Source organism: Pygocentrus nattereri, chromosome 1 (genome assembly GCF_015220715.1).
Source record: "Pygocentrus nattereri isolate fPygNat1 chromosome 1, fPygNat1.pri, whole genome shotgun sequence".
Classification (NCBI taxonomy): Eukaryota; Metazoa; Chordata; class Actinopteri; order Characiformes; family Serrasalmidae; genus Pygocentrus; species Pygocentrus nattereri.
The window spans coordinates 54,311,302-54,335,059 of record NC_051211.1 but is presented as its reverse complement, the minus strand read 5'-3'; the positions used below and the strand labels follow the sequence as shown (position 1 = coordinate 54,335,059).

Genomic DNA, 23,758 nt, shown 5'->3' with positions numbered 1-23,758 from the left:
GACGACAGCTCATCTGCTGCTGCACAGTTTGTGCTGGTCATCCTCTAGTCCGTCTAGTGCTGGCTGGATATTTTTGGTTGGTGGACTGTTATCAGTCCAGCAGCGACACTGAGGTGTTTAAATACTCCAGCAGCACTGCTGTGTCTGATCCACTGTGTATATGGACTGTGCAGTTTGGGTGTAAACACCTTTTTTCCCTTATTTTTCAAAAATGTTTTCATAACACATTAAACTCCAATTTCAAAACTGGAATGAATTCTGGTTTCGCCATAAAACTTAAATAAAAAAAATCTCGCTTTGTGATTCTTCACACAACGTGGCTGAACTGTCTCACCTGATTCCCGTGGGCGTGTTGAAGGTCTCGTTGGGGAACAGTTCTTTCAGCACATCTCGTTCTGCTGGTTTTGGGGTGTGCTCAACAGCAGACAGCTTCTCAATCTGCACCCAAACAAAGAACCACTATGAAGTCACACAGTATTGAAGGGAAATTCCACAGAGCATCACATCAAACAGCTGTGAGTGACCGTTAATACAGATCAGGCATAACATCATGACCACCTTGTTTCTCTGTTCATTGACCATTTTATCTACTCCACTTACTATATAGGTGCACTAGATCGACAATGGTGGTGGTGTGTTAGTGTGTGTTGCGCTGGTCTGAGTGGATCAGACACAGCAGTGCTGCTGGAATTTTTAAACACCTCAGTGTCGCTGCTGGACTGAGAACAGTCCACCAACCAAAAACATCCAGCCAACAGCGTCCTGTGACCACTGATGAAGGTCTAGAGGATGACCATCACAAACTGTGCAGCAGCAGATGAGCTGTCGTCTCTGACTTTACATCTACAAGGTGGACCGACTAGGTAGGAGTGTCTAATAGAGTGGACAGTGAGTGGACACAGTGTTTAAAAACTCCAGCAGCACTGCTGTGTCTGATCCACTCGCACCAGCACAACACACACTGATACACCACCACCACGTCCGTGTTACTGCAGTGCTGAGAATGATCCACCACCCAAACAGTACCTGCTCTGTGAGGGTCCATGGGGGTCCTGACCACTGAAGAACAGGATAACAGAGTATCAGAGAAACAGATGGACTACAGTCTGTAACTGTAGAACTACAGAGTGCAGCTATACAGTAAGTGGAGCTGATGAAGTGGACAGTGAGTGGAGAAACGAGGGGGTGGTCATGATATCACGCCTGATCTGTGTACATCTTAATACTGGACAACAGCTAGTAGCTGATGGGTTGCAAGTCATTTGCATGATGGTGCATGAGTGGCTACTAATTTTCATTCATCAAGTTTTCCCACCACCACTTCCCCCCGGCTGTCTGCATCTACAGAGACTAAAACTGTAGGTTCTGCTACACCACATCAAACCACCAAGTGAGACCCACAAACAGAACCCAACATAAAACACTTCCGTGGTTTAGGATACAGACACCTCTTAATCTCACGTGCAGGAACCTCATCCACCATAAACATTCACCCGTGTGTGGCACTGCACCCACCGCCTGGTGCTCACGGCATTACCGACAGCGGAGTCTGATCGCCAAAGCTGTTGCCCTGCCCACGTACAGGGGTGACCGGAGAGAGGAACGGACGGATTTTGGTTTGCTTTCCCCTCGACAGGGCCGCAGAAGACCCCGAGTGGTCCTGATGTGGTGGAGTAAAGCCAGTCAGAGACGCTCTCTGCATTTTGTTCATTGTAAAAACAGAATCTCACACATCCTCTCTTAAAGGCTCAAATCAGTCAGGTTATTTATGCTGTTCCTCATGATGCTTGTGCAGGTTTTTGTGCCAAAAACAGTTCTTTTTTTTTTTTTAATATGCTTTTAAAGACGATATATGTAAATGAGCTCTGTTATGACTGGCTGGCCTGAACTGTTCCTCATTCAGAAAGCAGTCCAGCAGTGCAACACTATCGCTGTTGTTGGAAGAAAAACCTTGTATCTCCAAAATGGTAACGTTACAGAAAAAGGAAAAAAGCTACTTTACGTTCAATGGAAAGTCATTTTTGGGTCGTTTCTTTTGGTCCTTTCATCATGAAATTTAAAAACAATGTAAAGGGTAAAAAAATGTCCAAAACTGAAAAATGACTGGGAGAGACACTGAGCGAGGGAGAGACAGGGAGCGAGGGAGAGACAGGGAGCGAGGGAGAGACAGAGAGAGCGAGCGCGAGAGAGAAAAAGACAGACAGTGAGTGTGCGAGACAGAGACAGACAGAGAGAGAGAGAGACGGAGGGACACAGAGGGAGAGAGAGAGAGAGAGAGAGAGAGAGAGAGAGAGAGAGAGAGAGAGAGAGAGAGAGAGAGAGAGAGAGAGAGAGAGAGAGAGAGAGAGAGAGAGAGAGAGAGAGAGAGAGAGAGAGAGAGAATAAATAATGGTAATGAATTGAAAACGCCAGCTGATCTTTACAATATGCAAAAACTACATGATGAACAGACCAATAGAAAAACCTGCCTGGCCCAAAAAGCAGCTCCATTAACTTACATTTAAAGTTAAGAATGTTTCTTTAACTCTCCTGCAGGTAAAAAGAGTCTGTGAAATTCAGTGATATGGGCGCTTTAATACTAGCTATTGTGCATTAACTCCACCGTGCACAGTGAAAAACACTCCTGTCCCCAAGCCGAACCTTAGACGAGCTCTTTATGACCGACAGAGGATCTTCTTGAGCTGGACGGCAGGGAGAATCCATCTCAGCGGGTGGAGGAGGGGAAGCATTGTTCTGACGAGCTGGAGGAGGCGAGAGGCGGCACATCATGTGAATCAAATCTTCAGACGGTTGAGCTGAAGATGAACGGGGCTGAATGGACCGCTTGGTATGTTTGGCCAGCGAGACAGATTTAGGCTCCTGAAATGAAGCCTTTAGTACAGAGAGCAACACCCCATTCAGGACAGTGTAAAAAACAAACTGGGTTAGTAAAATTTAACCGTTCTCAGTCATTTTAATAACTCATTCAACTCTATACTCCAAGGCTTTAACCATTAATCTGGGGACATAACGCTGAACCACTCATCACAGGTCTAGAGCCCAGAACCCACCTGTGATGTTACGAAAAGCAATTAAAGCAAAATTACAACACGACTGTTCACTTACACCCAATATACTCAGCACATGGACTCACGGTAAGTGACCTGACTGCTTCTGCGTTTCTCTGCTAGACTCAAAAAAAGAGGAGAATGTACACGTAGGCATCACCTGAAGGACAGCAGTATTAAGGATGGACACCTGCATCTCTTCACTGGGTGCAGCAGAGGAAGCAGCACCACCTTCGTTAAGCTTTGAGGCACAGGACAAACAGGACAAGCTTCAAGCTCAAGTCAATATAACAGCCAAGTCAATTTACAGCCACTGTTAAAAAAAAATAGCAGTCTTCGAGAGTAAAGCTGTAATATTTAGAGAATATCCTCGAAATATCAGTTTAAAGATCCAACTATAGGGGGGCTGCTACACCGCGTTGGGGTCTCTGTTGCTGTCCTGGCGCCAGAGCACCACTCACTCCCGTCTCTCTGTGGATCAGTTTGATCTTCATCCTCACTGTCTGTGAAACTTCATGCCTTCTTTAAATGGGGGAAATTAAGCCCCCAATAGCCGTGTAGACCACCCTGCCTGAGGTTCTCCTTCAACAACACAGACAGGCGGTTTCCTCAGAGTCTGTCTGGCTCTTTATTCTAGATAAACAGTTCCCTGCTCAGCCGTTTCAGTCGGTTCTTACTCTAATACCAGGCTAGTGCTGATGAGCAGGAGAGACGGGGGGGCTGAGTGTTTCTTTATGGGGGGAATCGATATGAAACTGCAGCTCCACCAACTCAACTCAATTAACACCAGGAGGCGCTGCTTCACGTTGCAATATTGTGATCTTTCCTGGCACTGATGCCACTTTAATGTCGTAATTCTACGACATTCTCATTGAAATATTATGATCTCAAAATATTCAAATTTTAACGACATTCAAATTAAAAATGAAATTTTTTCCTCAAAATATTACAACTTATTTGCCAAATATCGCACCGTACGACTTTTCATCCAAATATTACAACTTTCTTCTAAAAATATTATGACTTTATTCTTGAAGTCTACTATATTAACAGTGGCCCTAAAATGCGGTCACACAAGTGACCACTGACTACAATCGAACAAGTAAAACTAGCACAAAACAAGAAACGAAAGCAACAGTAAAATGAAAACCTTCAGTTTCCCCTTAAAAGTATTTACAACAGCTGACAGCTCATTTTCTCCGCTGATATAACTATAACAAAAACTAAAACTTTCATTTGGCCTTAAATTTCAGCAAATGAATGAAGTTAACTGAGTAAACAAAAAAAAATATGTTTAATCACGAATCGCTATTAAAAAGACACCTTTCTGCCTTGTTGCCATGGAGACGAAGGCGTACATCTGGGACTCCCATTCTTCACAGGGAAGCGGACGTTTTCACGAAGCTGAGAGGCAATTCATCACACGTCAGCGTATTTACCTCAATCAAATAACACAAAGCATTTCCCTCCACCAGGTGTGGGTATGCTGAAGGAAAATGAAACCAATTTTTTTCCAAAATTATTCCTACATAATTCTGTGTTTGAGATGTAAACAGAGATTCAGAGGGTTTTGGTGTGAAATGGTTCAGGTTTCTTTACAGTGGTGGTGATAGGAACCAGGGGACACCATAGAGAGAGACCGAGAGACAGGGAGACAGACACATGGACACACAGACAGACACACTCAACTTTGTCATTGCTCAGTACAAGGCAACAAAATATAATGTGTGTGTGTGTGCATGCAGATATATGTGTGTGTACACACACGCCACTTTATTAGGCGCAAGTAAAAGGCTGGACCCCCTTTTGCCTTCAGAACTGTCTTAATTCTTCATGCCAGACTTTCAACAAGGTGTTGGAAACGTTCCTCAGAGATTCTGGTTGGTTATTTGAGTTCCTGCTGCCTTTCTATCATCTGGAACCAGTCTGCCCATTCTCCTCTGACCTCTCACATCAACAAGGCATTTTCGTCCACACAACTGACCGCTCACTGGATATTTCCTCTTTTTCGGACCGTTCTCTGTGAACCCTAGAGATGGTTGTGCGTGAAAATCCCAGCAGATCAGCAGTTTCTGAAATACTCAGACCAGCCCATCTGGCACCAACAACCACGCCACGTTCAAAGCCCCTTAAATCCCCTTTCTTCCCCGTTCTGATGCTCGGTCTGCACTTCAGCAAGTCGTCTTGACCACCTCTACATGCCTAAATGCACTGAGTTGCGGCCGTGTGATTGGCTGATCAGCAATTGAACCTAATAAAATGTCCGGTGAGTGTAATTTTATATACATATATAAAATAAATCAATATATACAGTATGTTACATAGCATACCACGACAAAACAAATATAGCTGTTTATTTACTATCCAAACCCAGCAGGGAACCTACACGTGTCTGAGAGTTCATACAGACTTAATGGTAAAAGGGATAAATGAAAAGGTTTCTTTAGGGACCATTTTGCCTCCCAACATCCTGCATGCACGTCTCGACCATGACTGAACTTAAAAATAACTTGGGTAAAAACTTTGTGTGAGCAGGAGTCTCCAATCCTGGACACGGACAGCTATTTTCTTGCAGCGGTTGGTTCCAACCTGCCCCTCCCCTTATGTGACACTAATGCATCTGATCCAGCCAATCAGGAACGTCTTGCTACTGAAACACTGCAATTTCCACCCATTCATCCAATTATCTGGAACAGGTGTGGCCGCCTGTGGTTGGAACCAGACACTGCATGAAGGAAGCTCTGCAGGACCAGGGCTGGAGACCTCCATTTTAGAGGCATTAAACTCTTCAGACGTCCGGTTCCTATCATCACCACTGCAAACTATCCTGACTCTGCAAGTTTCTCCAGAACGGAGCATTTCATATCGAAACGCACTGAATTACTCTCTTTACTTGTTAACCATTATTTATGCAGACAATGTGAAAAACTCGTGAAGCGCCCCTTTAAGCTCTGCCTCACAGTTCATTGTAATGGAGAAGAAGAACCCTTTGCCAGACCCAAGATCTGGACAGGATACGTTTCAACACGCATCCTTCTGAAATAAAGTTATATCTGTATTGTTTATGACCAATTTGGATGGGATGGGAGATCTCTGTATATTACTTTAAGGGCCTGAATCCTGCTTTTTAGTTTTAGGCCCAGTCCCATTTCTTATTTTTACCTCTACCCTTGTTTTCGAGTGCCTCCTTGCCCCTTGGAACTGAGCTACAGAGCAGTGGTTGAGATCTTCCCTCTGAAATGAGACCCTCTAATAAAAGAGCATCACTTCATTAACAGCTACCAGCGCCGCTCTGTAGGCGACCCTGCCCGTCTGCAGGGACAGCAGAGGAGGGGAAAGTTCAGCTCCTCACTGCTGGGCTTTAGTTACATTTAGGGATCATACGCCTTCAAAGAGGGGGGGCAGTTATTTATCATCACCCCCCCCTAATTCTTCAGTGCCACGTTTACACGCAGCCTAATAATCCGACTAATAGGTCAGTCGGAATAGAATACGTCCATGTAAAACACCTCAATCGGAATAGTCTAGTCCGACTGAGGCCATTCGGAATACAGTTTCTATCCGACTGGACGAGGTGGGTTATCCTGTAAATAATCAGTTAAATAGAAGAATAATTGCCATATAAACGCCTGAATCCGATCACACCTCCAACCGGAACGTGTAAGGAAGCAGAAACTGGTCTGCAGAGGAGACGAAGTTCACGCTCTGATCTTTAAAAGACGGCGATGGGACGGACGTCCAGCTTCTGCGTGTCAGATCACGACGTCTTCCTCTCGGTCTTCTTTAATAAGGACATGTGAGGGACGTTTTCCTGAGTCTGACGTCATTTTAAAGGAATTAAAAACAAAAGCACTGCTCACTGCTGCTCATCTCACTCTGTCAGTCTGTCAGTCACGTACCGAAGGCGCTGCTCTTTTTCTCTCCTGAGGAGCCGACAGCATCTCAGCTGCTGAAAGCTCGGAGACGTCCTGAAGGAACAGGAGTACAGCACAGGGGTGGGCGATACGCAAACATATCACGATACTCAAGACACCGTCATGACATGATACTGATGCATGATTTATAAAAAGCATACTGTGATCTAATGTGATCAGACACAGCAGCTGGAGTTTTTAAACACTGTGTCCACTCACTGTCCACTCCATTAGACACTCCTACCTTGTCGGTCCACCTTGTAGATGTAAAGTCAGAGACGACAGCTCATCTGCTGCTGCACAGTTTGTGTTGGTCATCCTCTGGTCCTTCATCAGTGGTCACAGGACGCTGATCACAGGACGCTGCCCACAGGACGCTGTTGGCTGGATATTTTTGGTTGGTGGACTGTTCTCAGTCCAGCAGCGACACTGGGGTGTTTAATAACTCCAGCAGCTCTGCTGTGTCTGATCCACTCACTCTATGCTTGATTGGTGTAATTTAGCAACACAATGATAAATATTAGGAATGCACTGATATTACACAGATAAAATATATCAGTATTTCAGTAAGTCAGTAGTTACTGTATTAAACGATTTCAACATGTTCACTTAATCATCTCCATAACCTTCCTCTCCTCCCAAATTAACGTAGCTGTCTCTATACTGAGTTTATCTAATTAACGCTTCGTTACGTTAAATCAGATATGCTGATGATTGAACAATTCGAGTGACGGCTGGAGGACGATTACAACCAAACTTTGTTCTTAAAACTAGTTCATGAGATATAAAGTACTTTTTCCCAAAATAAATGTGTTACATCCTCAACATTTTAGATGCTTAGGAAAAACCTAATTTTCCTATATTATGAAGGCATATTTTCCTACTTTATAAACACTATTTTTCACTTTTTAAGGCCTACTTTTCTATTTTTTTCCCCTATTTTATAAAACTATTTTCCATTTTTAAGGGCCTATCAATCTGAAAATGTCCCCTCACCTTTAATAAAGAACCATATTTAACAATGAATATATAATGATAACAGAAATAATGTTTTATTGTGCAATACAAAAAAGAACTGAAAAAAAAAGAAGCTTAAAATATATAAGGGTTAAACTTAAACTTCTCTGGCTTGGCAAAAACGCTAAATACTGTTTTCTTTTTTGACACTTAAGTGTTTGAGTTTTTATATAAGTAGACACAGATTTTTATATATATGTACACAATTATTAGGCAAGTGAGTATTTTGACCATATTATCATTCTTAGGCATATTTTCTAACTCCAAGCTGGATAAACTTGAATGCCTAATGGATTTAAGCATAGCAGGTGATGTGTATCTGTAATGAGGGAGGGTGTGGCCTAAGGAGGTCAACACCCGATATCAAGGTGTGTTGATAATTATTAGGCAGCTTTTTTTTTTTAGACAAAATGGGCCAAAAAAAGAGATTGAACTGACTCTGAAAAGTCAAAAATGACCAAAAGTCTCTCAGACGGATGCAGAACTCTTGAAATTGCTAAGATATTGGGGCGTGGTCACAGAACCAAACATTTTGTTGCAAATAGTCAACAGGGTCGCAAGAAACGTGCTGAGAGAAAAAGACGCAAATTAACTGCCAAGGATTTGAGAAGAATCAAGCGTGAAGCTCCCAGGAACCCATTATCTTCCAGATCTGTCATATTCCAGAACCGCAGCCTAGCTGGAGTATCGAGAAGTACGAGATGTTCAGCGCTCAGAGACGTGGCCGAGGTAAGGAGGCTGAAACCCACCACCACTGAACAAGACACAAGCTGAAGTGTCTAGACTGGTCCAAGAATGATTGACTGAGTAAATAAGAGTGACTCTTGACGGACGAGATGGATGGGCCAGTGGCTGGATCAGTAACGGGACAGAACTCCACTTCGAGTCAGACGCCAGCAAGGTGGAGGTGGGGTACTGGTATGGGCTGGTATTATTAAAGATGAGCTGGTTGGACCTTTTCGGGTTGAAGATGGGCTCAAAATCAACTCCCAAGCCTGCTGCCAGTTTTTAGAAGACACTTTCTTTAAGCAGTGGTCCAGGAAGAATCTGCATCTTTCAAAAAGACGATTTTTATGCAGGACGATGCTCCATCACATGCATCCAGGTACTCCTCTGCACGTCTCGCCAGTAAAGGCGTTAAAGATGAGAAACTTATGACGTGGCCTCCTTCCTCACCTGACCTGAACCCAGCTGAGAACCTGTGGGCAGTTCTTAAACGGGAGATTTACAGTGAAGGAAAACAGGACCCCTCTCTGAACAGAGTCTGGGAGGCTGCGGCTGCTGCTGCACAAAAAGTTGATGGTCAACAGATCAAGAAACTGACCGACTCCATGAATGAAAGGCTTATCACTGTTACTGAAGAGAAGGGCGGCTGTACTGGTCACTGATTTTTTTTTATTTCTCAGAAATGTTCATTGGGAAGTTTTGAGTTGTTTGTTTATTATTCTCACTTGAACAGATGAAAATAAAGTGAGATGGGAAAATGTTTTTCATTTAGCTGCGTAATAATTCTGCACCATTATAGTTGCCCAGTATATGTGCACATATAGATATAGATTCTCCTTAGAAAGCAAAACCTCACTTTTACTTTCTTAAACATTCATGTTTGAGGTTTATTAACATTTTGGATTAAACGAGAGCGCTGCAGCTGGTCATTAATAAAAACCTCAAAAATAAGACTTGCCTAATAATTGTGCACAGTGTGTGAATATATATATATATATATATATATATATATATATATATATATATACACATAAACACACACACACACACACACACACACACACACACACACACACACACACACAGATACACACACACACACACACACACACACTGTGTGCACAATTATTAGGCAAGTCTTATTTTTGAGATTTATTTTTATGAATCATCTATATTTTAATCACCTATATTTTAATTAAAGGAAGGACACAAAATAACAATCAGAACACGAAAAAGGTCTGTGGTTACAAAACTTATCAAGTTAGTGTATTTAAAGGTTCAGTATCCTTGTATTTACATCCATTTATCCCACCCATTTCTCTGGTGTCCTGTCTTCCACTTCCGACACGTTTCTAGAGCTCCTCATTTTTCCTAGCGTAAATTTGCCGCCCCCTTTTCTACAGAGCAGGTTAGTCTTCTACTGATGTCATTGCTTTTCGCTGGAGATCAGAAGCATCCTCGTTAAATATTTCTCATTATCCATTACACGATCGTTTATATCTCCAAGGTACAGAACTTTGCATTCTTTGGGGACTGAATAACCCAAAATGACTGACCACCTCATAAAGAGTGCAGCTTGCGTACGATCGGCCACTTTACTCACAAATACTCTCCAGCATGTTGGCGCTGATGACCAATTTGTTTCCATACTGTTGAGTTAGTGGTCACGTTAAATGCGGCATCATGCGCGTTTGCTCCCTCAATAGCAGCCTGGCATGATCTCGCAGTGTAACTGCCCACACGGCAGACGAGGGCCTGCAGTAAGATGATCCAGATAACGATGGCACGTTCTGCACCGTTCTAATGTTCTATTATCTGTGCTTATTTGCGGCTCACAGTATAAACCTTATGGCAAAACTAACTTCAGGAGGATCACTCAACACTAGCGACTCCCCTCGTTACCTATTTTGTAATGAGCGATTTTTAGAACTGCTCGTCTCAAGAGTGAGAATCCCGCTCGAGTTCAGATCCAGCTTCTGGATGAACGCATGCATCACTCAGTACTAGGATTCATATCGGGATCATCTATTTCAGCGTCAATATCAATCAGTGCAACACTAATAGACATCATCGTGCTGCCCACCCCCAGTACGACACCAACACGGACACACGTTCACCAACAAGCAACTTTGTGCAAGCAGCCCTGAAAGCCTGCCGTTAACCCCGAAGTGCTTCACCACAGACATGACAGACGTTCGGAAGTGCGTAGTGACACAATGTGCAGCCAAAACACCCGAGATAATCACCCAACAGCCCTTTAAAAACGCTGAAGCCGAGTTGGGCTGTTAAAACAGGGCTGTGATGTTATTCACGTGAACCTGAAGTGATTCCGCAGGGTTCAGCTCCAATTCGTCATCACCACAAGTTCTTTCTCTTTCTTTTTCGTTTGTTTTGAATTTGAATATGGATTATAAAATCACAATCATCGTTACCGTTGACTGCCTTCCATCCTATGTTCAAGGGATTCTGGAGAAACAAAACGCATAAGGGGGAATTCCCGTGTGTGATTTTAATCACAAGTTTACAGGGAAAACATTCCTCTGATCTGGTATTGCCCCACACTGTTGACGCAAGCCGCTCGGCATCGTTTAATTCAACAACGGCCACGAATTTCGCGCCTAAATCAAACGTTGTGTCACAAATTTGGGCAGATTTTGGCACGGAGCCAGACGACGAGGGGCAGCCGGCGAATTTGGACAACGCGCCGCATTTGGAGAAAAGGTATTTGTCGTGCGAGGACCTGTGGCGCTTGCCGGATTTGGCAGCAGCGGACCTGCCTCAGGAGGAGGTACGACTTCGGCAAAGCTACACAGAACAGGTTCGATTTTGCCTTGACTGTAGTGTGTGTGTAAAATGTACGTGTGCGTCTGTGTGTGTAAGACATAAATACACACACACACAAACACACACACAATAAAGATAATGGTTCTAATAACCACAAACACTCAAAGAACCCTCTGTATGATTAAAGGTTCATGAAATGGTTCTTCAGGTTGGTGCAAAATGTGCACGTGGGGTTCTATATAGAACCCAAGAGGGCTCGTCTACCGTTACAAGCTGGACATCACAACAACAGAAAAAACCCTTTTGGGTGCTATATAGAACCAAAAAAGGTTCCATGTAGAACCATCTACAGCTCATTCTCCATCAATCTGAAGAACCATTTAACCAAATACCTTTGTGGGGGGGGGAGTCTGGTTCCATTGACTTCAAAATCCATCCCATTACAGCCCCATGTTAAAAGCGCAGCCAACCCAGTGCAGAGAATTCAGACGCCAGACAGGTGAAGACAATATACTGAGTTACAGTGTCATCGCTGGCAGGAACCGTCTGATCCAGTCTACGAGAGGATCTCCTGGATTTTCTCTGAACGTTCATGACCTGAAAATCTTCCTCTTGCTCGTCCTCTTTCCAGGTCTGTATACAACACCGTACACGTATCAGAATAACCTCTGAGGAGTGGAGTTTCCACCAATAAGCAGCGCCAGAATGTTTTTAAGACAAACAGTCACAAAGAGAAGCCGTCCAGTGGAGATCAGTCCCAGGTAACTGTTGAAAGTTTAAATTGCTGCACAAAAGTGTGTGTGTGTGTGTGTGTATACTTGTAATACTACCTTTCTGAAGACCAAATGCATGGTACAATTCCAAAATGTTGAAAAAAACACCACAACTATCCTTTTTGCTGTGAAAACCAACAACTGTGAAAATAATTTAAATAACTGCGATCAACCCAAATCATTTTAGTCCGTAGGTCTACGCTAATTTTCTTTACACTGTGAGACATGAAGGTTCTGTTCAGGTGCATCCTTCCTTCATAAAAGTACAAACAGTGTAAATGTTCCCTCAAAGGTTCTACAGTGGTTCTAAGGTCTGATTGTGGAGCTTAAATCAGGTCCTCCAGGTGAAAAGTTGGTATTTGTTCCTTTTCATAACCGAATGTTTTAAAACAGAGCAGTAGAATAAAAGCCTGGAGGCGAGGCGAGGCGGGGTGTGTGGAGTCAGTCCAGCTTAGAACAGATCATTTCAGTGGATTGTGGTTCAGTTATGTTCCCTGACTAAAGGCACTGAAATGGACCCTTGAGGGTCCCACCCCAGCGACAGGAGGGGGGCTGCCCCAGTGATGGTTTAGTACCAATATTTCTGAGAGTGGACGACAGAAATTAAACCTGTTTTTAATAAAGTGCCACTGTTGCCACTGAAGTGCCCCAAAGCTGATTTTCCTTTTCGTGTGTACATTTTGTTGTGGACCGTTACACCCCAATGATTATCATTATGTTAGAGGTCCAGCTGAGTAAACACACTTTCCTCACCAAAAAACACGACGTTCTGCTCAAAGAGAACGAGAAAATGATTACTGCACTATGTAGAGAAGGTAGATGGTTCTACAATAAGACGGATAGTGCCAACAAGCACTATCCACGCGAAGTCACGTGGCAAAAAAGCAAGGAGACGATGGGGGAGGTGTGGATAAACACAGACAAAAGATAAGTAGGAGATTACAGAGAGTTCAGACTAAGCGAAACTGCGAGAAAGTGCGGTTGGGTGTTTTTCCTTCCTCACCTTGTGCTGGCCACTGCGTGTTCTGGTGGTGACTGGTGTTTTTCCTCTGCTCCTCAATGGCCTCTCCACCACTGGGACTGGGTCTGGCTCGGGTTCAGGCTCAGGTTCAGGCTCTGGGACAGCTGTTGGTGTTTCTGACCAACAATGACAACATTCAGCTCAGTGTGTTTGCCATTTATCTGAACTCGGCTTCAAGCGACATTTCATTAAGCTTACAATACACTTCTAGACTAGTTTGCTATAATCCACAGTATCTGCCGGTTTAGGCAAATTAAATAGGACACTTTAAAATACTGGAATGCAAATCAAGAATAAGGAATTCAGTCAGCTCAACTAAGATAGCAACAGTTTTGTGTGCACAGTAGACACCTCAACGGGCGGTAAAACGTCTGTTTAAATAAACTTGTGCATAAATACATCAGATACTGTATCCAGTGGTATAACAATGAGTGTGTTTACATGCACTCACTCAATAATCCCATAACTGCAGAAAACCAGATTGTCAGTAACCTGATCAACACGTTTACATGCACTTGGGGAATCCGATAGCAGGAAACTCCGGGTCTACATGAGTAAATCAGTAATCAGGTTTTAGCTTTACAAACGACCAATAAACTCACAGAAGGCAACGTGGCATAAACGTAACGTAACACAAACTTTATGTCGCGGCTTGTTTTCTTAAACACAGGAAAATCCACGAAAATATGAACGTGCATCATCTAGAACAGGGGTCACTGACAGGCCAGAACCAGACGCTGTCCTATGCGGACCTGGACCTACAACCTATAAACTAAGGAGGCTTATTTTATTTCAATCGGTGTAGCTTGTCTAGCCTTTATGGTACCGATTTAGCGGCCGGGAGACTCAGACAAATCACATGTGTTGTGAATCTCACACGTGATGCTACTCAGCCAATCAGATCTGTGCATTGCGATGAGCACCGAGACTCGAGTGAGTGACGCTGCACAGGGGCAGGACGAGGAGAGAAACAGCAGTCAGAGAAGAAAGTGAGTCAGAGGGAAAGAGAAAACTGGCAGTAAATGTTGGTGAAATCTGACCGAACTGGCCTTTATTTGATCTGATGTGCAGTAAATGTTGTTGAAATCTGACCGAACTGGCCTTTATTTGATCTGATGTTCAGTAAATGTTGTTGAAATCTGACCGAACTGGCCTTTATTTGATCTGATGTTCAGTAAATGTTGTTGAAATCTGACCGAACTGGCCTTTATTTGATCTGATGTGCAGTAAATGTTGTTGAAATCTGACCGAACTGGCCTTTATTTGATCTGATGTTCAGTAAATGTTGTTGAAATCTGACCGAACTGGCCTTTATTTGATCTGATGTTCAGTAAATGTTGTTGAAATCTGACCGAACTGGCCTTTATTTGATCTGATGTTCAGTAAATGTTGTTGAAATCTGACCGAACTGGCCTTTATTTGATCTGATGTTCAGTAAATGTTGTTGAAATCTGACCGAACTGGCCTTTATTTGATCTGATGTTCAGTAAATGTTGTTGAAATCTGACCGAACTGGCCTTTATTTGAACTGATGTTCAGTAAATGTTGATGAAATCTGACCGAACTGGCCTTTATTTGATCTGATGTTCAGTAAATGTTGTTGAAATCTGACCGAACTGGCCTTTATTTGATCTGATGTTCAGTAAATGTTGTTGAAATCTGACCGAACTGGCCTTTTTTTGATCTGATTTTCAGGAAATGTTGTTGAAATCTGACCGAACTGGCCTTTATTTGATCTGATGTGCAGTAAATGTTGTTGAAATCTGACCGAACTGGCCTTTATTTGATCTGATGTTCAGTAAATGTTGTTGAAATCTGACCGAACTGGCCTTTATTTGATCTGATGTTCAGTAAATGTTGTTGAAATCTGACCGAACTGGCCTTTATTTGATCTGATGTTCAGTAAATGTTGTTGAAATCTGACCGAACTGGCCTTTATTTGATCTGATGTTCAGTAAATGTTGTTGAAATCTGACCGAACTGGCCTTTATTTGATCTGATGTTCAGTAAATGTTGTTGAAATCTGACCGAACTGGCCTTTATTTGATCTGATGTTCAGTAAATGTTGTTGAAATCTGACCGAACTGGCCTTTATTTGATCTGATGTTCAGTAAATGTTGTTGAAATCTGACCGAACTGGCCTTTATTTGATCTGATGTTCAGTAAATGTTGTTGAAATCTGACCGAACTGGCCTTTATTTGATCTGATGTTCAGTAAATGTTGTTGAAATCTGACCGAACTGGCCTTTATTTGATCTGATGTTCAGTAAATGTTGTTGAAATCTGACCGAACTGGCCTTTATTTGATCTGATGTTCAGTAAATGTTGTTGAAATCTGACCGAACTGGCCTTTATTTGATCTGATGTTCAGTAAATGTTGTTGAAATCTGACCGAACTGGCCTTTATTTGATCTGATGTTCAGTAAATGTTGGTGAAATCTGACCGAACTGGACTTTATTTGATCTGATGTTCAGTAAATGTTGTTGAAATCTGACCGAACTGGACTTTATTTGATCTGATGTTCAGCTGTCGACTGTATAAGATGTTGATATTCCCACTCGGCTACTTCAGTAAACAGCATACGGCACGGAGTCACGACGCAAGGGAGACATTATGATGTTCTGGACCTTCGCTTGAGGACATGTTCTCTAACCGGACCTTACTGAAGAGCCCTGATCTAGAAGACTAAGAATATTTAAATCCTTCATTTCGTCAAACATGTAGTCGGTTTGAGTGTCGCTCCACAAGTGTTTTCCAGCGTCTCGTGGCGACGCCGCTCACTTATTTCCAGTACCTCTGTCTGTTTTAGCACATGCTCTGACTGAGAAACCCGAAAGAAATCAGAGTGAGAGCTCACAGCACTGAGAAATCTGATAACTGAGCTAAATTCCAGCCTCTTTATCAGATTCCTTAATTGGATTTCTAGACTTTACTCCGATCTAAGAAATCAGTGTGCTGTTTACATGACCATATGAATAGTCCGATAACTGCAGAAATCCGATTACGATCGGACTGAGTGCATGTAAACAAACTCAATGTTCCATCTTTTAGGCCTTGGGGAAGGCTTCTGAAATTCATTCAATTCATTTTTAGCCATTTTTAATGACCCGCAGATGCACAAGAGTACAGCCAGTGTGTCGTTACCTTCCTCCTTATCGCTGTATTGGTCTGAGTCAGTGTTGCCGTTCTGGCTGCTGTCAGTTCGAGCAGGTTCGGAGAGGGATATAACTGCCTCAGGTGGGCCCAGGTCTAGTAACTTCTGGAGCTTCTTCTCATACACCTTTCGCGTGGATACTGGAAATTCAGAATAAAAAATTACATAAACAAACAAAATCAGACGAATAATTTAATACAAGTCATAGTTTACGTTCACAGTGCAGGCCTCGTTGCTCAGATCCGATCTCTCTGACTCGACGGCTCCCACTCGTTTAGGTCAGTGACTCAGATCGGTCATTAATGTGGTGAACCGGCTCCTGAACTGACCCTCATGAGCTCCTCCTCCTCAGTAACGTCACGTGACTGAATCACTGCATCATCAGCACAAACTAACGAGCAGAACGAGCTTCGCTGAGAAGATCATTAACTCTGATCAGCTCTCGGCTTCGTTATTAGAGCCAGACGGAGGAGAAAAAGGTGAGATGAGCTGCTTTTCCACCGTTTACAGGCTTTAACGTCCGTTTGGCGCTGTTGCCATGGTAACGCTGAATGACGGCGCATGCGCAGCAGGCAAAAAGCAGACGAATTCCGATCTGAGCGTCTCATTGAGGTCACACGGCCACAAATCGGATACGTATCCGATCTAGGACCACATATGAAAGCGGCACTAAAAACATCAGATCTGAGTCACATTAGCACATTTCGCCACTTCAGCCTGGTAATGTGAATGTAGTAATATAAACATATCCCAAAAGAAATGAAGAAATGGGGAAAAAAGAGGAAAGTAAATAAATAAATCCCCCCCCTTTCTCTTTTCTTAATTTCATGACTGATATCTAGTACACAAGGCAAACAAATGAGACAAAAATCATGACACCTCACAAGCAAGACAAATAAAACAAACAAAATAAAAATAAATGGCACACAGTATACACACTCACCGGCCACTTTATTAGGTACCCCTTGCTAGTAAAAGGCTGGACCCCCTTTTGCCTTCAGAACTGTCTTAATTCTTCGTGTCACACTTTCAACAAGGTGTTGGAAACGTTCCTCAGAGATTCTGGTTGGTTATTTGAGCTCCTGTTGCCTTTCTATCATCTGGAACCAGTCTGCCCATTCTCCTCTGACCTCTCACATCAACAAGGCATTTTCATCCACACAACTGACCGCTCACTGGATATTTCCTCTTTTTCGGACCGTTCTCTGTGAACCCTAGAGATGGTTGAGCGTGAAAATCCCAGCAGATCAGCAGTTTCTGAAATACTCAGACCAGCCCGTCTGGCTCCAACAACCACGCCACGTTCAAAGTCCCTTAAATCCCCTTTCTTCCCCGTTCTGATGCTCGGTCTGCACTTCAGCAAGTTGTCTTGACCACCTCTACACGCCTAAATGCAGTGAGCTGCGGCCGTGTGATTGGCTGATTAGCTATTTGTGTTAACAAGCAACTGAACCTAATAAAGTGGCTGGTGAGCGTGTATTTATACACATTCAAGCACAGACAGACATTCAGCATCTATTGTAATAATGTGCGTCAATAATAACGAGGTAAAATTACTGAGCTGTACTATTCATAAATAAACAAACCCAACACTAAAATATTAATCACTCCAACAGCAATTATCAGAGAAGAATTACAGCAAAAATCATGTCTGGATATTTAAAGTCTGAACAGTAAGTAAGATATTAATGTCACTGCACCAAAGAACACACATACACACACCCACACACACTCACACACATACACACACATACACACACATACACCCACGCACACACACCCACACACACCCACACACACCCACACACACCCACACACACCCACACACACCCACACACACCCACACACACCCACACACACCCACACACACCCACACACACCCACACTCGCACACACTCGCACACACTCGCACACACTCGCACACACTCGCACACACTCGCACACACTCGCACACACTCGCACACACTCGCACACACTCGCACACACTCGCACACACTCGCACACATACACCCACACACACTCACACACACCCACCCCATTTAAGGCCATTTAAACAGCTCCAGCTTGAGCGAGAGAAAGAGCTGCAGCTCAGCACAAACTGTGCTGATAAACTGATAACAGACTATTTTAGACTATTTCAGTCCTCATAGCGGCGCATCACTAATCAGGACACACAGCGTCCATTAGGGCTGCATGGTAGGTTCACAAAATGCACTGTTCCATTAAATTGTTGGAATCACGATGGCGTTATGAGAAGAGATGAATTCTGATTAAATATGCGCATGTGCAGCAATCACAGTCTCAAACTCACTGGGCTTTTAAGCAAAAAGCACAAAAAAAATGACAAAATTAACAAAATAATAATAAATAAATACTAATCGCTACTTAGAACCGCAAGCACATATTCCTGCACTTCTTTTTGAGCCTATAAAAAACAATTCTTTTTTTTTTTAGTAGTATAGAGCTACAAAAACATTAACATTTTACATATATAAAATTCTCTAGAAAGCTTCTTATGGTGATGCAGGTTTGTTGTGACAGTCATTACTGCTTCACATAACTCTGGGATTAGGAATGGTCATCTTCCTTAAAGCGTTTTAATACATTAGTAAACACCTGTACCAGTTTTTTCAGACGATTTTCAGTACTTGCCGAGTCCAATGCTGTGAGTAAAGTATGTTTCATAGTTTTGATTCTCGTCCGTCTCTCGTCCGAGCCCAACGGCCACAGCATCAGCGACACTTTGTTGTATGAGCAGACCCTCGTTCAGAGCCAGCTTGAGTCATCTGTTCCTAGTTTATGCTGCCACACTAATGCTCATGTCACTTGGAAACCAGGTGGTATTGGATGTCGGTGTCCAGTGTAGTGTATGTAGTGTTTTTATGAGTAAATGAGCATGGTTCTGGGCCAATACCCCTTAACAGTATCGGTCTCGACACTTTCGTGGGGTAGTAGTTAAGGATAGAGTAGTTCAAGCATGTTTTGTGTTTAGTGATTGGCTCTATAGAAGAGTGGTGAAGTCACTCGCACACTGTGTGTGTGCATAATGTAATTGGATTCCCTTAAAAAACAGGCTCATTCAAACATTTATTTCGTCGTCACTATAAAAACATGACTAATTGTGCAGCCCAAGCATCAGTTATACCCTTTCTGCACTGTCCAGGCACCCATCTTACTCACGATTCAGTGGTATGAACCAGCCACACAGCTGTAATTAAGGTTCGAGTTGTTAATATATAGTCGCCAACCACGTGTTGACGTTTGAGTACACTTAAAACAAGCTGATAAAACTTCAATCACCTCTTTGGGGTGGGGGAGTGCTGTGCTGATGTTCCAGCTGTAAAAATCTCTGCAGTTTGATTCAACTGTTACTGTAGAAATGCATGGATCAGGAATTTGTTTGTAAATAAAAACTGTGTCTACTTCTACGTGAGGTTCAGACACTTTCTCCAAACTCTCTACAGATGGTTTCATGTTTTCTTTCCTTGAGCTGCTGCGAACAGCAAAGCAAGCAGGTGGTCAAAGACGCTTGAGGGAGCGTCACACATGAAACAGCTTAGCTTGTAAAAACATCTGCAGGCCCAAAAGTGGACAACTGGCTTACCTACAATGGGTCCAGCGTTGATGCCATACTTCAGAAGTTGGTCTTTCAGACCTTCATTGGTGAGTTCTGTAACGTCGATCTCCTCTGGCCGGACTCTGTCCGTCTTCCTGGTGGCTTTCTTTAGAGGAAAAAAGAACAGATATGATTGACAGGTCAATTCAGAATACACCATCTGAGCTGTTCTGCTAAAACGGCAATCAGTTATTCCAACTACGGGGTCAATAAACAAACAAACAAACAAATAAACAAACAAACAAATAAATAAATAAAAATCAAACCACTTTGGAGCTGCAACATTTTACTGAAGTAAAGTTTTACCATCTTGGCGTCTCAGTATGTGCAAATGTGCTAATATAGGCTAAAAAAATAAAAAATATCGCTGCTGTCGGAAGAAAACCTTGTATCTCCAAAATAGTAACTTTACAGGAGAAGGAAAAAACATGCTTCACTTTCAATGCAAGTCAATGGAACCAGAATTTTTCCCATGTCATTTTAGGTCATTTCTCTTAGGCCACTCATCACAAAATTTACAAACAATGTAAAGAGTAACAGACACTTTCAAATTATGTCAAAAACTGAACAATTCTAAAAACGGAGATACAAGGTTTTCTTCTGACAGCAACGATATGAACAAAAACACAGACTTGCATTGTCCTGCTTTAAGCTTTAGCTCAGTTATTGCTTCTCCAGCAGGAAACTTTTCCTCAAAAGTGGAATATTTTGTCGATTGTCTCTCAACAACTGATTGCACCTGTTCCATCTTAAACGGTGCCCGAGATGCCAGAATGTATCTGCTGCACCAGTTAAGGTGGAACGGGAAAATCTGAACCAGGTGACGTGAAGCCGACTTGAGCTTGTCAGCTGCTCTTCGCAGATTAAACATATCAGGAAACCAGCTGGAGTGACTATAAACACTAATCAGTCCATTCGTCTCCAGATTATCGATGTCCGTCTTAAATCTCTCTCTTTGCCGTTTCGTAGCTACTAGCTGGGCGAGACTGTTGTCTGTGTTGCTATGGTGACCAGCCGTCTGCGCTGATCTTCAGGGTTAAAGGGTGAATCAGCAGTTCTACATTAACTCCAGCGTTTAAGACCATTTACTGTTAAACTGTGTTGAAGGATCAGCAGAGCTTTATTTTACTGTAGAGGAGGATTATTTTATTATTACCTACTGATCTGATTCAGCTGTGGAGCCACAACAGGGCAGTAGAAGAGCTGCATGCAGCTCCGGAGACGCCTGATGCCGACACCTGGTCTAACAGATCTAATAGCTGAAACAGGACTTGGGACTGGCAGGACTTCAACAATAACATGACCAAGATTTTTATATCCCATTGGTCTGTCGTCAAAAGAAACACAGAATTTTGTTTTTCTAAAGGTTTGAATACCCCCAGCTAAACGACATCTTCTATGTGACAATAAGTTCACAAGTTCTCTACAGAGAACACAATTAAACGACAATTTTCTCAGTATTTGTGCACAATTTCATTTATTTTAAAGTATATAATATTAAGTTTTGCCATAACTTCAGCTCAGTTCAGCAAATAAACACACTGTGCACAATTTCTATTTTTCACTGAACTCATAGTTTGCATAGATTGACGGATAACGCGTTGCATATGGTTCTATATAAGAGGGGGAAAAAAAAAGTCGAGTTTAGAAAACAGCTCTATATAGAACCATAAACACCCAAAGAACCCTTTGCATTATTAAAGGCTTCGCTGCAAAAAAAGGGGTTCTACATCTCACCAAGAAGTTTTTTTTTTCGATGACAAGCTTGTAACAACAGAAGAACCCTTTTTGGTGATGCATAGAACCCTTCACGAAAAGGTTCTATATGGAACCAGCCAAAGCACTTTGTCCATTCATGTGAAGAACCCTTTTGCAATGCAAAGTGCTCTTTAATCATGCGAAGGGTTGTTTGAGTGTTTACGGTTCTCCTTGAAGAACCATCTTGTGGTACGAGTGTAGAACACGCACATACAGTGCGCAGACACACGTCGCCCGGCTGAGCAGCTGCTGCCGACAAGCCGCGAATGCCGAAATGCCAGGATCTTAAACAGGTGATTGGATGCCTGGGCAGCCTCGGATCCAGCGGCTCGCGAGCTGCAGCCTCAACACATGAAATCCAAGAGTACAGAAAGGCCACAGCAGCGTTCCCAGCGCTGCAGTCCAGCCGAACACCAAACAGCATCACTAATCTACATTTTAGAAAGCGTTTCTCCACAAATGGGCTCGTGTAACATGCTTCATTGGGCCACGGCTTCATTGGGCCACGGCTTCATTGGGCCACGGCTTCATTGGGCCACGGCTTATAAAGCAGGCGTTTTCAGACGGTGTAAATGGTGAAGTTGTGACAGGAATATGGTGAGAATATGGCCAGTGGTTATGATGGAGCTGCTACTGCTATAGAATACACAATGAGTGTGTTGGGGGAGTATGTAGGCACAGATGTGAGGGCATCTATACATGTATGGACGTACATCGCTGTTGTCAGAGGAAAACCTCACATCTCTGAAATGGTAACTTTACAGGAGAAGGAAAAAACCTACTTCACTTTTAATGCAAGTCAATGGAACCAGAATTTTTTCAAAGTCATTTTGGGCCGTTTCTTTTGGTCCAGTCATCACAACGTTAACACACAACATGAAGAGCGACAGGCCTTTTCGATTTGTGTCAAAAACTGAAAAATAACATATGCAAAGAAAATATGTTTTATTGACTTTGTAAGTCAAAATAAGCGCAGATCCTCCACAGAGAGCATACGCTTGGGCATTTTATTGCACAATTACAGTGACTTGCTGAATGTACCATATTAGAAAGGATAAAACTCCTGCAATAAAAAACTTATACTCTAAAAAAAAAAAAGCCACTGAAAGTTGAAGTAGGTTCCCTGTAGAGGATGTGTTAAGTCATTTAGCACACATGACATGAGGTTCGCTTGCAGCTCCACACAAAAGATGCAAGAAAATTCCAGAATAACCGAGTCACTGGGGCTGGGAGTGTGTTTAACTGCGTTTCGGAGGGGGATAGAGCAGGAATACTGCAGTCCAGCCACATTCCCCTGGAGCGCCGCCATCGCTCGCTCCACAAAAACGAAAACATGTGATTGAGCTGAGGCAGAAAAACAGTGCGAGGGGGAAGGCGGTGGGCATGCATGTGCGTGTTATGCATGTGTGTAGAGGGGGGGGGGTGGGGTGGGGGGGACGGAGGGAGCGGAGTTATTTGTCTCAGACGGTCCTCACTGGATAGGAGTGCTTTAGCAAAGCCATGAGGCCTTCAGAGGGGAACTGGAACGACGCCCATTCAAAGAGGAAATTTCGTAATAGCAGATTCCAAGAGATAAAAAAAAAGGGGGGGGGGGGGGCAATAATAATAATATAAAACAACACCCACCACCTTTCTTCAGGCGTCTAGCCACAACCTCAGAGTGTGGAGGCAAGTGTTTAAATAAAAGAGCATCACTTCATTAACAGCTACTAGCGCCGCTCTGTAGGCGACCCTGCCCGTCTGCAGGGACAGCAGAGGAGGGGAAAGTTCAGCTCCTCACTGCTGGGCTTTAGTCACATTTAGGGATCAGACGCCTTCAAAGAGGGGGGCAGTTATTTATTATCACCCCCCCCCTAATTCTTCAGTGATATGAAGCTGAAGTCAGATGTTCACCAGGTTCTTGTTCGAATCTTCCCGTTCCACCTTAAACGACACAGCAGTTACATT

The 23,758-nt window shown here is 43.1% G+C and overlaps 1 protein-coding gene across 3 annotated transcripts in view; it reads right to left on the bottom strand.

The window, feature by feature from the left end:
• tmpoa (thymopoietin a) overlaps positions 1-23,758 on the bottom strand; it is a 36,413-nt gene that overhangs the window by 3,236 nt on the left and 9,419 nt on the right. The window contains exons 2-11 of one of the 3 annotated variants that reach the window (XM_017715396.2): positions 20,042-20,159; positions 16,428-16,577; positions 13,265-13,398; positions 12,011-12,121; positions 6,947-7,015; positions 4,371-4,451; positions 3,208-3,288; positions 2,641-2,871; positions 1,538-1,660; positions 335-438 (exon numbers count right to left, since the gene is read on the bottom strand). In XM_017715396.2, the coding sequence (XP_017570885.1) occupies positions 335-438; positions 1,538-1,660; positions 2,641-2,871; positions 3,208-3,288; positions 4,371-4,451; positions 6,947-7,015; positions 12,011-12,121; positions 13,265-13,398; positions 16,428-16,577; positions 20,042-20,159 (1,202 nt within the window). The remainder of the gene's footprint in view (positions 1-334; positions 439-1,537; positions 1,661-2,640; positions 2,872-3,207; positions 3,289-4,370; positions 4,452-6,946; positions 7,016-12,010; positions 12,122-13,264; positions 13,399-16,427; positions 16,578-20,041; positions 20,160-23,758) is intronic. The other 2 variants (XM_017715397.2, XM_017715398.2) reach the window with 2 other exon arrangements.